Source organism: Phaenicophaeus curvirostris, chromosome 9, assembly GCF_032191515.1.
Source record: "Phaenicophaeus curvirostris isolate KB17595 chromosome 9, BPBGC_Pcur_1.0, whole genome shotgun sequence".
NCBI lineage: Eukaryota > Metazoa > Chordata > Aves > Cuculiformes > Cuculidae > Phaenicophaeus > Phaenicophaeus curvirostris.
The window spans coordinates 13,946,769-13,964,037 of NC_091400.1; the positions used below are offsets into that span (position 1 = coordinate 13,946,769).

General features: G+C 34.7%; 1 protein-coding gene across 1 annotated transcript in view; it reads left to right on the top strand.

Moving 5' to 3' along the window:
• Positions 1-16,244, top strand: part of KNDC1 (kinase non-catalytic C-lobe domain containing 1) — a 61,616-nt gene extending 45,372 nt beyond the window's left edge. Inside the window, exons 17-30 of the mRNA XM_069863873.1 lie at positions 451-854; positions 7,403-7,496; positions 7,606-7,703; positions 8,005-8,216; positions 9,544-9,657; positions 10,061-10,208; positions 10,474-10,653; positions 11,761-11,976; positions 12,295-12,377; positions 13,063-13,213; positions 13,665-13,787; positions 13,891-13,950; positions 14,585-14,742; positions 14,982-16,244. Of these exons, the coding sequence (XP_069719974.1) occupies positions 451-854; positions 7,403-7,496; positions 7,606-7,703; positions 8,005-8,216; positions 9,544-9,657; positions 10,061-10,208; positions 10,474-10,653; positions 11,761-11,976; positions 12,295-12,377; positions 13,063-13,213; positions 13,665-13,787; positions 13,891-13,950; positions 14,585-14,742; positions 14,982-15,213 (2,273 nt within the window). The 3' untranslated portion in view covers positions 15,214-16,244. The remainder of the gene's footprint in view (positions 1-450; positions 855-7,402; positions 7,497-7,605; positions 7,704-8,004; positions 8,217-9,543; positions 9,658-10,060; positions 10,209-10,473; positions 10,654-11,760; positions 11,977-12,294; positions 12,378-13,062; positions 13,214-13,664; positions 13,788-13,890; positions 13,951-14,584; positions 14,743-14,981) is intronic.
• The last annotated feature ends 1,025 nt before the right edge of the window (positions 16,245-17,269 follow it).

The window sequence follows — 17,269 nt, forward strand, 5'->3', positions numbered from 1 at the left end:
TCTATGCCCTCTTTGGTTGTATCAAGTATTCATGCCCTGTGTGTATGGAATAAAACCTTCAGTACTTATGGATGGAAAAACCCTCAAGACCTAAGCGTTTTACTAAGGCATGCACAGGTCTGACATATTTCAGTTCTGTTTTAAAGCTTCTGTACTATGCTTTGTTTAAATGTTTGTTGTATATGTGCAGAATGTATTTCATAGTTTCTAGAAATATATTGACCAAAGTTTAATAGTTCTGAAATGTCTTTGACCTTTAGCATTTTACAATGTGTCATTGGGAAAAAGAAAACACAGAGCTAAAAATAAGCATCTAACACTACTGTTAGAAGGCACAGGTAGTTTTGTAACTGTATTTTGTATGTTTAAATTATGTAGTGTTTAAGTTTGACAAAGCAGTCATCACAGCACATGACCATTATTTCTTTCCCCCCCATATACCCTCTTTAGGAGAAGGGGAAGCGACCCTTGATGTGAAGGCTGAGCCTAAAATAAATACATCATTAACTGAAATGAATTCTGATGAGTCATCTTCGGTTAATTTCAAAAAAGAATTGAAGCGACAGGATACTACCCCTAAAGAAAAAAAAGGGCAATGTTTACAAAGCAGCGGCTGTTGTATCGGTCCAGGCTTTGCAGAAGAAAATACAGAGCCAGAGGAAAAGACCATAATAAAGGTAGCTGGAAACAGCTACCTTGTGTCTCCCAGTCTACCTGACTTTCATAGCTGTAGTCCTGGCTGGAGCAGTGCATTTTATGGAGCTGAATGCTTTGATTCAGAAGTTCATAGTTACGTGAAAATCCTTGGAAAGCAGAAATCAAGTGAGTCACAAAATATAGATGCTAAAAAAGTGGTGAGTACATTGATTTTAAATCATTAAGATACCTCTTTACTTGCTGGTTAAACATGATAATATTTATTGTTTTATAGAGAGTTGAAACCCCTTTTCATCTTTTAAATACTCTTACATATTTTTAAATCCTCAAAATTCGTGATGTCTTATCAATAACATGGGGTAAGGGTAGTATTCCAAAATAAAGAACACTGACATGGAATTGATAATCACTGACCTACAACCCATCTTCTCTTCCTGAAGTTGACTGGAAAAGTACCATGTGCCGTATGCACCAGCCCCATGCTGGTAACGTTATAGAAAAGAGCTAAGAATGGTTGTGGCTGATGTGTATCATAGGCTTTCAACCAGGGCCTCCTTGTCACATGCTCTGAATCATTTTCCTGAGTCACAGTGATTTCTCTGGCAGCTTCTCACCATTTGCCAGTAGAATGGCAATAATGTGCTTGTGTCTTCTCTTGAAGATGACCAGTGATCATGATGAATGCACCCTTATGCCTTTTAAACAGCTGAGGGAGCGTGAGTAAGAGGGTGGGTTGTTTGAGATTACACAAGGTCTCACATTCCCTTAAAGATCATATTGATGACGTTTACTTAATTTTTTTATATTTGTGTATATATCGATAACAAGCTTCATTATATTTCAAGTACAAAGCCGCAGAGTAAGGATGATACATGAAACTGTAGCAATCTACATAGTTGGGGGTGGTTAATGGGAAGGAAAGGGAAAAAATTAAGTAAATTAATTATTAATACTGAAAGACCTGTTAGTATAGGGACACCTGAAATCTTTTTGTGTCCGCTAGAATGGTTAGCTGTCTAGTTTGTGTATCCTTATTGTTTCTGCCAGATACGTAATAAATAAAGATGAAACAGGAGTTGCATAGCTCTTGTAGATTTCCTTACTGTGGGTAGTTAGTTCAACTTGTAGCTTTGTTTTTTAAGTGAGCTTGACGAAGTAGAACTGACCAGGTGAGAACACAGTCTGGACTTCTTTGTTTCCAGATAACCAGTTTAAATCCCAATGGATCTATGTACATTCTTTTGTGACCTCACTTTAGTTTTCAATAAGAAAACATAATTATTTTTCTGTTATTAAGCAGGTTAAAGTCTGAATCACTGAGGATGTTCTACTTTTTTTGGGTTTTGGGCTCTTTAATGTTCAGGTGTGAGTCTATAGGAGAAAATAGTATGAAAAACTTGACCTACTATTGGATTATGTAAAACAAACAAACAAAAAAATCAAATAAAATTTAAGAAAATAAGTTTTTAGGACTGTCACTCTCATAAATTGCTATCTACTCAAAAATTCCTATTTCTAATCCAATAGGTCTGTTTAATCCTGTGTAAGCATGCCAGCTAGAGAAAAATGCATGCACATAATCTCCCTTATTTGAAGGACTAATCCTTGACTGAAGAACATATTTTCATGAGTAAGGAGTTTTCATAAGCATCTAAATAGATTTTTCTGCTTCAACAGGCAGTCTTTTTTACTTTGGGATTTTGCAGACTACTTAGCAATTTAGTGCAATCCAAAAGGATGAATTATTTCTGAGTTCTTGGCAACTGTTTTCCCTGTTTAACAGGCATGCAGCAAAAATGAAGCAAGATTTACAGTGCTTACAGTCTGGTTTGGAATTTGCTTATGAAATTAATCCATACTATTATACATTGCTACTTATATGCATTAATGCATAAGAACCCAACAATCATACAGGAAGCTGGGAGGAAAATAGTCATGAGGTATTTGTAGAACATTATATTGTGTTTGTGTCCAGTACATTCCACCGGAGGGAATATTGCTATTGAAACAAAGTGAAATTAATTCAGTTTAGCAATTAGTAAACAGTTCATTGAGAGAGCGAGAGAACAAACATTCTAATAGCTGAAAAAGGTGCATACTACTCTGAAGATAAGTGAACTAATCTTCCTTGTGTTATCTAAAATGAGTGTGAAATCTTAATAGCTGGAGAAAAATTAGACTTTAATCTTATCCCATCTTAGAAATACTGAAATAATATATGTGATCCAGACTGCATATGAGGCCAAGCAGAAAAACTAGAATAAAATAATTATTTGCAGACATTAGAAGCTTGGTATCTTATGGAAGTAGTCTCCTAATTTTTGCAGTCCCTTGTATCCAAGTTACAAGGAATGTAGCTACAAAATGTGATCTTAAGTTATGATATTCAGTTTATATTCCACCATTTTCTTCAGAGAAGGCTAAAAGAAGATTAAATATACTTGTACAGCATAGAAACATTTTGAACACATTGCAAAAGAAAAGTTAATTCTCACAAAAAAGCGTGTATATGCAGATATTCTCTTTTGTGCTTTTTATATAAAGAAGTCTTGGTATACTAGAATATTCAGGTATATGGTCTTAAAAGTATTTCTAATAACATTGTATTAAATGTTCTTTAATTTTTTTTATTAAAAATGTTTTTAAAGTGTCTTGTTACTGTAAATTCAACAGAAGATAGTTTAAAATATCAGTTACTTTTTGGTCCCATGACTATTTCGTTTTCTTTCACTACCATTATCAACAACTTTAACCTTTCTGCTGATGTTACCACAACAGTAACTTTCTGTGAAACCCAGCTTCTTCCATATGCATTTAAAATAAACTCACAGAATCTTAATGCTCCAATTGCAGCAATCTTTGAACATTTAATCTGAGCAAAGAAAACCTTTCTAAAATCATGTTATTTTTCCAGACTCCATCAGTCATCACAATTTCTGAAATAAACTATTGAAAGTGTTGTTGAAACAAGATGAACTGTCCAAGTTTTAACTGATCAATATATATAAAAATGATGGGGTAAAAATATGAAACTGAATTTTATCTTTCTGCTATTGCAGCAGTCAGGTGACAGTAGTTCTTAGCTATAAGACAATCAATTGTCAACACGTAGGTGTTAAGCAGCTCTACCCACCTACCCTCTGCTCTCTGCTGCCTGATTCATCAAACCAAACACTACAAATCTACTCTGAAAATGTATAGCATGATTTTAATCTCTGTACCAGCAGCTGGCAGAGGCCACTTCATATCTCATTTTGAACACTCTGGATGTTTGTGGTTCCATTGATAGGGATAGGATTTAACATTTGTAAGTCCTTGTGTGTTGTTGTACTTGGATATAGCAGACATGTATTTATATAGTAAAGTACTTTCAGCTTGTTTTATTTGATAATATGAACAGTTATGTGTTATACTTGGAATACATGTTATTTAGAAAATAAATATGGTCATTAATCACTGACATTTATGAAACCTAACATTGTTAATGTGTAAACAATGAATGAGAGCTGTGCAAATTTTGAAGCAATGATGCACTGTCTGAAACAAAATACTGAGAAAATAAAATAGATTCAGTGTAAAAATTAAAATGAGTTTTCTGCCAAAGTAGAAGCCTTAAAAGGTAATTATTCTAGTAGCCAGCTTCTCACTGTAAAAACTACTGGAGAAAACATGTGTCTCGTGTCCAGTCCAGAAGGACTACAAAGTCCAAATAAAGGCTTCTAAGTGGCTATTTGGAGCAGGAAGATGGTTTGAGTTGCTGGAGGAAAGTTGTTGCCTCTCTTGCAAGGTGGAGCTGTTTGTCTCCAACTTATCTTTCCCTGTTTAAGGCATCTATTAACCAGTTTTATTTCAGAAAATAGTTTTTTGATTAGCGGTAGTCTAGTTCTCATTGTCTGACACGGATTATATCAACCTAGTTTTTGACCCAGGCCTTTGTCAGATTTTTAAGAAATCAGCATTAAAGATGAGCTGATTCTACAGCTTTGTGGTAAAGCATGCTAAAGCAGCATTTAGGTGTTACTATTTCTAAGAGTTGAATATTTAAAGATGGTTAAAACATTTGTGCGTGATTACATTTGTCCTGATGTAGTGGCACTTCCACAGGAATAGCTATGCATCTGCTAAGTCAGTTCAGGTCTAGTCTGAAGCTGGAACTGAGTACTGAATGACAATCTAACTGTAAAACACATCACAGTTTTGGAGACATACATCTCATTAATACACTTACCTCTCCAGTGAAAGTAGTCATAGGATTCAAATGTTTCTTTACCCTAAAATATCTTCTAAAATTAAATGCAATTAAATTTATTTAGTTTCTTGTAATTTTGCATAACTATAAGTAGGTTTAAGAACACGCTGGTTCTGAGAAACTCTGAGTACCAGAATATATAAGTGTATTTATGGTAGAATTAAATATTCTGCCATAAAAATTATTACGTTTTCTATTTTTCTACTGGAACCTGTTGATATCTGCACTTGAGATATGTTGGGAATTAATAAGATGCAAAAAGTGAAACATTTGTTATATGATTAGCAACACTAACAATAGGATTAATCAACCTATTATGACTCAAAAAAATGGTAATATGTACTCTTATGTTTGGAAGGAATGTGAAATAGCTAGCATAAAAAATGAAATATTTATGGATCCATGTGATGCTTTCAAATGTCATAAAAATAGCTAATGCTTTACTGTGTAGGTGCTTCTCAGATAGTTCATTGTGGTTCTTAAAGTAAATAAAGGTTATCTACATTTATAAACTGGTCCTTAGGCGAGCAAGTATATATGTCCCCTGCCTCATATCACTTCTAGTCCAGGAGCTGCTGATTTTGTACCCTCATAGAGAGCACGTCCCGGCAAAGCAAACTTAAGTCCTTGCAGAAGAGGAAGAGAAGGCAGCTACCAGGGCTGTAATTTCTCTGGGATGACATGCAAGTCTGCCCCCACAATGAAATGAGCTTTTATTCTGTAGTCTGATAAACTTGCTTTCAGTTCTCCTGCAGCCTCAAATCCCTCAGATCTCATAAGCTACTTGCTAGATTCTCCATCAAACTTGGGTTCACCCAAGCTGTGACTATAAGGTCTCTAGTGCAAGTTTTGCATATTCTGGCCTTCACTTTCCCTTTCCTGTTGCTTTTCTCCTTTCCTTTCCCACCTGCCAATACTCTGCATCCTTTGGCGGAGCCACCTTTTAGCATGTAAAGAACTTACACTTCAAGGACAGATTGAAATTTGAATATTTACGAGGTAAATTTCCCTAGACTTTGTTCCCTGTACAGCTTCTCTGAAATTGTGTATTCTAGACCTACCTAAAATGGAAGCTGTTGTGGAATAGACTGGGTATTTGCTACTGACTTCGTTGCTGCTCACCTGAAGTTATTTAGGGGATAACCCACTTCTGTCCATCAGATTCCAAGTATTAGAAAGTGGTCACTCTTCCTGATTCCCTTTCTATGTTCATAGTCTATTAATAAACTTGGTTTCACTTTAGTTGAGGAAACAAAACCAAACTGTTAAGTAAAAGCAAATGGCTTCCAATCCAGAATCTGGATAATAGCTTTTCTCTGCTTTCTGTATTCTTTGTGTGATGCCTGTGTAGTGGTAAGTCTTTTAAAAATCCACAGGGCTTTTGTGACTCTTGCTGCTAATGAACTGTGTTGCTAAACCTTTTGAGGTTTTCTGAAAAAAAAGTAACAGGTTTTTCTCAAACTCAAATTAATTTCTACTAGGTCCGTCCCATTAAAGCTAACCTATTTACCGATCTGTTGTTTGATATATTGGCTCTGAGCTATGTGTTTGTTGATCACTCTGCTTGTGGGAGTTCTGTCTGCTGCAGTGAACTTACTCCATTTAAAATGCTGTTTCATATAACTGGGTCACTGGTAGTTAGCTTAGGACCCAAGTGCAAAAGCCACCACTTTTTATAAAACACCACACATCATGGGTTTTGTTTCATAATAAATAAGAAGCTGAAACCAAAGTGGATGGCCCATTTTCATTGGTTGGTAAAATAATGAAACCTTTGATATGCAAACAAATATAGATGTTTACATTAAATTTGATGTTATTGTGAGAAGCCTGGTATACTTTTGTTTCTATCCATTGCTTAAGTTACTCATAATCATATAGAAATTGAGTTGGTTTTTTTTAATTATGTAAAATGCATAAATATAAAACGTGTAAGCTGAACTTGAAAATTTATGTGTATTTATAGAACAGCTCTCCTGTCTGCCTTCTGACTTGATTGTATAATAGGACATAATTATACTTGTTTGGAAACCATTGCTTTCAGTCAAACATTCAGTTCTTACTGCAAATAGGTCAGGTGTTTACCAGAGCATTTCTGGGGTCTGCATTGACTTCCAAACCCATCACTTTTAATTCTGCAATGACTCTTAAGTGTAACTTTTAAAAATGCTCTTGAAAACAACCAAGTAAGTGCAATTATAACTAAAGACATATTTATATAAACAGATTCAGACAAACTTCAACACCATCTCGTCATACCCAAACCAGCTCCAGTTCTTAAGTTCTTAACTGTGGCATAGCTAATGCTTTTCTGGGGCCAGGTGATGCCTGCTGTAACCAGCCTGTAAGCATGGGTGGTTTTCCTCATTAATATCATATTCTTGTCTGTTTGCATGTTCTTTTTCTGAATAAAATGATTTGCTCCTAAAACTTCAGTTTCCTGCTAGAACCTTGCATTTACCATTCTGATAAGAATCCTTTTTTCTCTTTAAATAGGAACTAGAACAATTGCTAATGATGGAGACAAAAAATTACAGAAAGACCATCAAGTTTTACCAGAAACTGTTGCAGAAAGAAAGAAGAAGCAAAGGTAAGATAACCACAACTTGCCAGTAGTTAAATGGGTGCGTAGTACTTGTAAGGACTTTTTCTGTAAATCAAAATCGTTGATGTTCTCACACTGTATTTTAAATCTAAAGGTCCTGAAACTAAATCTATGTTGCCCAAGTTGAGAGGACAGCTACAGGAGATGAAATCAAAAGTGCAGTTTCTTGAACTGGTGAAAAAATATGTGCAGGCAAGTCATACTTTGGGTTTTCTTCCTGTTTCATTTGTCATTTAATTACTGCATTAGTGTAGTTGGCTATTCAAGTCAGTATATGAAATGTGAAATGTTTTGTGTCAGAGTGCCAAATTAGGTAGTATCTAAAAGAACTATTGAAATAAAGGTAATTGCTACCAGTATTGTTTAAAACGGAAAAAAAACCTGATTGTATGCAATGTGATTTGGCTTGAAGTTGAGTTGACTGCATTTTATGTGGACTGTCCTCTTTATTTTCCTTCATTTTATCTTTTCATGGCTTTGCGTCTTTGAGCAGATCATGTATGCAGAGCAGTGGGGTGTGGAATCCTGTGTGCTGCCTACAGTCATTCACAATGGGAGAACTGGCACCGTGGATATGACACCTATGGATGAGTCATCATTGCTTCTTTACTATAGCACAGAGAAACACCACTGTAATAATCAAAATGGAATAAGAGTTCTGCAGGCTGGTACACCACTTGGTTTAATGGCTTATTTATATTCTAGGTATAGTATACTTTACACATCTTTAACTGGGAGTGGGTTGAGGCAGGGTTACTAATTCAGGAGTCTCCATAGTAAATCCTAGTTACTCAACATTGCATAAATCCTCCTCTGTTATATCAAGTTTAATGGTATTTCTATGGACACTTATTTACAGAAATGGACATGGAAATATAAAAAGACAGTCTGATAAGAAATAAGCTGAACTGCTATGCTTGGATTTGATTAAAACTCAAAGCCTTTGATAATAAGTAGAAACTTAATAATGTTATATTTTTTTATCCTTTACTTATTCGAGGTTTTGCTCTGATAGTTGCCATGGAGTCAAGGCTTTATGTTACTGCCAGCAGTATAACAGTTCTTCAGAACTTATAATTTGATAATTTTTATTAATAGGGTCTGGATGTGAAAATGTTTAGTTTCTGTTTTACAGATTATTGCCCCAGTCCCTGGGACTGATCAAGGTACAGGCCTATCTCGGGGTTAAATGGGGACAAAGATTGTCTTTAACTTTCGACTAGGGTGAGGGCAGTGTTGTTATAAAGTACCTGAGCCATAGTAGTATGAAGGATGGAAACTGTCTGAGACACCCCATCAGACTTGTGCCAGTGTAGAGGGAGCAACTTCCTCTCAGTTACTTCTCCCAGCTCATCCTGATTCTGAGCGCCAGTTACTTATCCTGAGTGCTGCTTTTCACAGTGATTAATATTTTGCTCAAAGTGAACAAATTGTTTTGGAATCAGGGTTTCCACATTCATCAAAATCAAACTTTCATGGTTATCTGTAAGCCATCAGGGAGACATAACAATTAACCTGTGTTAAGACCTTGAGAGTGAGTGTGTATGTATGTGCATATATAACAAAAATAAAGTGGACTCATATTTGATCTGTATAGTAAGTATATTGCATCATTGAAGCAACTACTGCTCTAATGAGAGCTGCAGAAAATAGTTTCTTGCTTACAGTATCTACTTTTTAAGATGCTATGTTAATAAAAAATCTTTAAAAAACACAGCGAGATGATAGAAAAAGAAAATTAAATGTTCTTCCGTACTAATTAGAATGTAACTTTTGATAATAATAGTAATGTCAAAGTGATTCTTCACAAAATTGCAAGTAAAGAAACTTCTAAAACAAACTATGCTCTCGATGTTGGCAATTTTAATGTTTTATGTATGAAAATAAAAAGGAATCAAGGTTTTATGTAGACCTTGAGAATATAAAATCCCTACTAATTCTTGTTGTTTTGAGGATTTTTTTACTGTTGCTATACTCTAATGCAAGAAGAAATTGTGTTCTTGTTGTCTGAAGTTTTTCCTGTGCTTCACAGAAATGCATTTTTAGATGGTTATGTACAGCAATTTCTCTACACATTTCGCTATTTCTGCACACAAGAAGAATTTTTGCAGTTCCTTCTAGACAGAATCAGCAGCACATTATCCAGGTACAGTAATTTCCTGTGGGAAATATTGTCAGAGTACAATTGACTTTTGCCCCCAATGGCAAATAGCTGTTTCTGAAAAGAACTACTTAATTAAACTGAATTTTGATGTTTGCTTTTGTAAGACTCTCTTGACAAGTGAGAATGAAACTAGAGAAAATGCTATATTTAACAACGTGCTTACTTTTTTTTTTCTTCTGAATTCTGAGTCTTACTTTTGCTGTTGTTCAGTCATGGGTTGTAAGTACAATCACAGCTTTTTTTCCATATAGCCGTGGATTCTACAGACAAACCATAAGAATTTAAGATGGTGCAATCAATACCAAATAATACTTTTTCTATATTTATTTATGAATTGGAATTGGATATCAATTTTGGTGAAGTGCTTTTTTTTTCTTCTCACCAGTGCAAGCCTGGATCCCTCCACATCACTTACCAAAATACGTAACCGCAGTTTCTACATCCTGCAGGCTTGGATTGAAGATTGCTACAGTATAGACTTTGCAACAAATACTGATCTTTTGTGTACACTGAAAGAATTTATTTCTTCCAAGGTAAATCAGAATTTCATTAAAAGCTTTAAGGAAAAAAAAGAAAAATCAGTTGCAGTTAGTTACGGTGGGAATGTAGTATTGTTATTACAAACACCTGTCCCGATTACAATTAAAGCAAAGTAAAAGAAAGATAATGCTGTCTTTTCCAGCTGTGTTCAGTATGTCTGGTTTTGAACAGACATGAATCTTACGAGTGTTTTGTGTCTTGCTTACAATTTATTGGAAATTGAGTTCAATATTCTGCTAACTTCTTTTGCACTTACAGGTTGCTCCGTTAAATGGCTACAGTGAGCACTTCTTGTCATTGCTTGAGGATGCTTCTGCCAGGAAAAGTGGTAGTGTTCATCAGTGCTCCAGCATGGACAAGTGGGAAGAGGAGAGTGAGGAGGACAAAGAAACATTACATTCTCTATGTAAAAAGCTCTCAGAAGACGTTTCCAGAAAGGCAGGTCTTTTCTTCAGATTGCAGTATATGGAGCACATTTCCAAGTATTATTTGCTAACAAAAACTAGAGTATCCAACTTAGGGTCTAGACCCTGATTTAGTAAAATTTATGTACCTGCATTTTAGATTTTCTTTTGAAAGTATCTAAGGCCTAAACAGTTACATAACTGTGGAAGTCATCTTAAGCCTTAATTGCACCCTGTCAACTGCTTCAGTGATAGTAGATTAGTTAATCAGAATTTTGAGAGCAGTTGAACTCTTCATCCTTGATGTTAGCATGTGACTCACAGTTACTAGGAAACCTTTGCCCTATTGTGAAACATTTAATATTTTTTATTAAGCATATATATTATAGGAAAATAGTGGGGGATGAAAGGTTTCCTGCTAGAACTTCAAAGCCTGTAGCAAAAAATTGCTTGTGTTTACTGGTTTACATAGTGTGCTAGTGAAAAGTAGCCCCAGAAGTTGGAGCATACAGTAGACTTTTCCTGAGAAAAGGTCTTTCCACAGAGTAACTAAGATGCCGTGGAGAAGTCAAATGTATCAATAATGTTCAAGTTGAATTTAGAATCGGCCTCTTGATACAGGTGCAGAATTCCATGGAGTGTACTGAGGATTCAACCAATAAAGGGCAAGCAGAACCTAGAAAACATAGACTTATTTTATTGTCACTGTATCATAATAATACTGGAAGATGAAAGAGCAGAAAAAAGTGGAAAACCAAATATTTCTTTGGAAAAGGATGGTTGATTCTAAGCAAAAAGAGAAATAGTAAGAGACAGTAAGAAGTAAAATATAAAATGTAAAACTTCAGAATATAAACCACTTCATGGCAGCAAGCTTGAATACACAGAAGTTTGTTTTAAAAGCCAATTGTTGATTGAGTTCCGGCAACCTCCTGCTCAGACTCATCAACTGCATACCATATTAGCTTAAAATAGCAATGTTGAATAAACCAATTAGTGACTGGCTTAACCTTGAAGATAAGCTGGAGAGTTTTGCATCCACAAAAGTGTTCCTCTAACAACGCATTTCCAGAAAGTTAAATCAAGGGGAGGCATAATGTTTGCTTTAGAGAAGTTGTAGCTTTCATTTTTTTTTCTACAGAACTTTAACAGGAAGCTTCCCAAAAGTGTGGGACCAGTTGCACAAAATCAGAGAGAGCGACTGTACACTTTTCCATCAGTTTTGCCAAAGCCACGTTATAAGAGTTTTACAGAAGAATTCCCAGTCTCCTTTGCTAAAGCAGATGAAGTGGGACCGTATCTCTTAATAGAATACAGTGTGCAACAGCTTTGTTGTCAGCTGACATTACTGCAACAGGTACAAAGGCCTAGGTTTACTTGCAAGTACAAATATCTATCTTCTTACATTATACTTGGCATCCTTCTTCTACCATTTTCCAACCCTGTTTCAAGCTTATTTTGTATTATTTTGTAAGACTGTGAATTAAAATAATCTGATTTTCTCTTGAAATCTGTACAGCAAAATTTAGAATGACTAATTCTATTCTGAGGCTGTGGTCCCTCTGATAAATTTGACAAAGAAAGAGGAGCAGGGGGAACCATCTGTCATTTTTATCCCTGACAATTTTAAAAGAACTGCTAAATCTAACAGATATATCTTGCTCTTTTTGTTTAGGAAGTATTCCATAAATGTCATCCAGTACACTTTCTCAATTCAAGAGCACTTGGTGTTAAAGACAGAAGTGTTGCTGTCCAAAAGTAAGTTTCTTATTTTAACTGCCCTTCTGTTGATGCACCATAACTTACTGTGTTAGACTGTTAATACATCCATTAATGTGGATGGAGACTCCACAAACTCTCTGTTCAAAGTTCCTTTTGTACTGTTAGTTAGGTGAAGAATCAGTATTCACAGATACATGTGAATTTTCCTATAGATATTAGAGTGGTTACCAACCTATTTATATTACTTGTTCAACAGTAATTAATGTTTTAATCCAGCCTGTAGTAGAGTTTTCTGTCTAAGGTTGAAGAATGGGTATCTAGAGCACCTCATGTTTCATGGACTGTTAGCAGAGGATAAATCAGCTAGTTTATACTGGTTTGGGCCAATAGGTATCAGGCTTGATTTAATTTCTGGCTCTTATTTTTTGTCAGATTGTATGTTTTGTTTTATTCAGTAACATGTGGTGAAGGTGTCTTTATGTACAGAAACACATAATGCAAATACTTAACTTGTAATCACATGCAATTATCGTGTAATTAAAAGGAAGTAAAAGTAACCTAACTCACTATGTACTTTGTAAAAGATTATAAAATCAAGGCTGCAAGCACGGCAAAATTATTTTAAGTGGTTGGAAACTGGGATCTTCAAAAACAAGATTTTCTTTGAAAATCTAAAGTCAACAGGAATTGGTTTTGCTTTTTTTTTCTGTTTTCTCCATAGAGCTGTTTCTACTGACACAGTTTCACTTCAAGTCTGTAATCTTTTTCTGTCAAAGTGCATACAAGACCAGTACCTTCTACAATTATTAAGAAATGCAGACAGTATCAGTACTTGGGTTGCTGCTGAAATCGTAACATGTCACACATCTAAGGTTGGTCATTGTTTTATTGTATTGTTAATTATGAAATGGTTATTTATTTGTCATTCTGTGAGTTGCTGTGTAGCAAAGGTGCAAGAAATATTCTAAAGATACACCTGTGAGTGGGCAGTTAACGATTTGGTTCATTGTCACAAGGAGGGTGTTGGATGTCTTGGAAGTTTTGTAGTAGTAGGTGTCCAAACCTAAAAGAATGTACGAAATGGGTGGCCTGAGGTGAACAGATGTCAGACTTTAACAAGGACACCTTGGTGCTGGAAAAAAAGTAAACTTTATATTGAAAGGAAACGTTACGACAGTCAAGAATTTTGATGACAAATTCAAAAAGAAAATTTATCTCTTCTTCTTCCTCCTCATTGAAGTTTATTGCATAGATTCGCATAGATTTATTATAGACATTTAGTATACTTTTAACATATGGAGTATATCTTAATATTTTTTCCAGTTGCAGGTGAGCTTGTTATCAAAATTCCTTCTTATAGCAAAGTGCTGCTATGAACAAAGAAATTTTGCTACTGCAATGCAAATCCTAGCAGGCTTAGAAAATCTCATTGTGCGACAGCTACCAGTAAGTTTAGCAGTCTATTCTGTAAGTATTTTGCTTAACATAATTTTGTTCCAATATGGACATTCACGTGAAAAATCAAAAATATGTTTTGTTTTGTTATAAGGCCTGGAAAATTTTACCTGCAAAAGTAGCTGAAATAATGGAGGAACTCAAGGCTGTTGAGGTATAGTATAAAGTCTTTAGTGTAAAATACTTCTTTGGGGTTAGAGAAGATGCAGCATCTGCTTAAAGGGGTGCCTCTGTAGGATGAAAGCTATAATTATTACTTTGTATTATAAAGGAGATTTTAATTCAAATGAAGACTTCTGACTCTTAATGTGAGAGTTTACATCGTCACCTCATTATTTCTCAAAAGTGTATCCTGTGTGTGACCAAAAATCAAGAAAGAAATTTCAGAGCCAGCTAGGACAGTAGGTACACTTTCTGATTTTTTCTGTAGGAGCTTTGTGGCTATAACCTGTTTTGAAAAATCTTAAATGTTTATTTTATCACAGGCATTCTCTTATTGATCTGTACAATTTTGAACTGCAGAGTGAAGTTCTAAAGTGCAATTTTGGCTATGATTTTAGAACAATTAAAATTATGTATGAAGTATATTTTAATTAAAGTTACTTTATTTGTGTGCTTCAAAGTGTTTGCCACCAAATTAATTTATAGTCTTGTCTTCTATTTCAATGCCAAAAGGTAAAATTCATGACAAATAAATATGTAGGGCTAAACACATGAAGTAGAGAACTTCTTGTAAAACCTGCCCTCATACTTAACATGAGATTTTTCTGTGTGCATTTTTAAACTAGGTGTTTTTAAAAAGTGACAGCTTGTGCTTGATGGAAGGAGAAAGATTCAAAACACTTCCAACAATTCCATCAGCCCATGTTTTGGCAATGCATGTCCAACAACTTGAAACTGGCGGATTCACAATGACAAATGGAGCTCACAAGTGGACTAAACTTAGGTAATTGTTCTAATTATGTATGTATGTCACCTAACTTTTTAGAATATTGTCTGATGGGTTAATGAGAGCTAATGCAGTTAAGCAGTTTAGTTTCAGTCATTTTGACGTCTAAATAAAGGGACATATACTATAGAAGAGAATGCTCAATGTGTTCAAATTTCCTCTGAAGTTTGGGTTTGGGGGTTCTTTTTATCATCAGCAAAACAAACTAATCTTTTCTTACCATGTTCTCTTTCAAGAAATATTGCGAAAGTTGTGAGCCAAGTTCATGCATTTCAAGAGAATCCTTATACATATACACCAGATTTCAAGCTGCAGTCTTACCTCAGACGAAGAATAACTCATTTTAAAGATGCAGACATTTCTGCCTTGGCAGCTGACAACTGTGCCAACTTCCATCAGATACCAGCAGAAAAACATTCTCGAATAATTCAGGACACACTGCGGAGAATGAAGGCAACATTTCAGTAATTATTTACATTTCGTATGTTCTATTCCAAGTATAGACTGTAAAACTGGATTAAGTTGACTTCATCTCCTGGACAAATTCCCTGTAGATACTTAAGTCACTTAAAATGCTATCTTGAGTTGAAATTGTTATATGTCTTAGCATGGAATTACAAGATACTGACTAATGAGATTTTATTCCCTGGCAACTGAATGACGGATCAAAAGAATAAAAACAAAGATAAAAGTAAAGAGAAAGTATAGATTAAAAGGATAATTAATTTTGTCACTGTTCTTTAGCATAAAAAATAATTAGCCCACAAACAAATATCTAAAGTACTGTGAAAATAAGTTAAAATTACAGCTTCTGTTGCAAAGTTGGCCTAGCAGAGTTCAGAGGATAGTTCATTAAATGTTGAGTATATTTTTATATAAACATAGTACACTTGTATCCTGTCACAGTGGGCATGTAATTCAGGGACACAGATCCTGTGCTATTCTTTGACTGTTGGTGTGTCTTGCTTTTATATTTCGCGTTATGAAAACTATAATTAACTTAAATAATTGGCCATTTTTTTTTCTTCAAGCATACTAAGGCAGGAGAGGAATGCCATACTGCAACATTTTTTTTGTTGATTTGTCATTGAACTAACCTGTTTCCAAATGAAAGTAAGATCTAAATATAAATACTACCACTTTGTTGCTCTGCTTCTGCCCTTATGGCCTTGTGAAAACAGTAAGTGTGAAAATGCTGCTTTTTCCTGCATTTGGCAAAAGTATCACTTTGCCAATTTGTGTGCGTATATATGTGTGCACATTAATTATAGCTTTTACTCCTGAGGTTGCTTTTGCAGATTGCGGTGCTCCAGAAGAATTAAATAGACGATAATTGTGTGGAATTTGGGTCTGCATCTTTGGTGCTAACCTATAAATAGAGTTTATATTTACAAAACTGTCTAAATGGCAATGAAATGTGATGCTATTGGTAGAATGTTTGTTGAGCTACCCAGGTTTTGTGTAAGGCCAAGAAGTTAAAAATGCTGGTATTTCTATCAGGGTAACGACAGCAGTATTGAAAGAGAAGCAAGGAAGGACAAAGAAAGAACTAAAATGAGCTCTGTCCTGAAAGTGACTTGCTAGAACTCTGTAGAGCCAAGGTGAACTGTCTTAGCATACTTCAGTGCTGAAAGAAACAGGAATGTATGCATCTCTAGTATTTTGCAAATTATACTGTTGTCTTTGACAGAAATGCATGTGCACTTGTTAAAATAGCTTTTTCAATGTTTAAGAGAAAAGCTTCTCCTTTGCTCTTGTCAATGTACACTGCAGGCCATCTGCTTCTCATCTTTCTCAGTTAAACACAAGATATGTCTATGCTTTCTACTAAACACCTCAGTTACTTTTTCATATTAATATTTTAATACCAGACTAACTTTTGTGTTCTTATTGGTTTAAACACTGGAGAACTCAATCCTCAGCAGGGTTTTCTTTTATTTGTTCTGCTTTAAAGATTATTTATTTTGTTGCTTACCAAATGTAGGTTTAGCACATCACTAATTGTAGTATTCTGACTTACCCTTAAGGAAGTAAAATGTCTTGCTATTTTTCTAAAAATTTCCAAATATGAAAACATTTAATCTTCACTTCCTGTCATTATATAGTACAGTGATTTAAGAATGTTGATGATAATCTTATCTTCAGACATATGTTTCACATATTTGATCTATATACATTTATTTTAAAGGATTGCTTTCATTATTAGTTATTTGTTTTTTCTCAATTAAAAATTACCATTCACTTAAAGCCACGCCTTGCCTTTGAAAGTAGTAAAATTTAAAGTAGCATAAGCTTTACTAATGTAAAGAACTCAACAAAACTGGCTGATCACATGATCATAATAAATTCATTTTATACAGTTGCCAGTCAGGCTGTTGAAATTGCTTTTTTGGATTTACTTTTTTATGTTCTACACTGACAATAATTAGCTCATGTATTTCTTACAGCTTTTATCAGGATTTAAAGCAATTGCTACATCTAGTAGTTGTTTATGACTATAACTGGTGCTATAAAAGAATTTTAA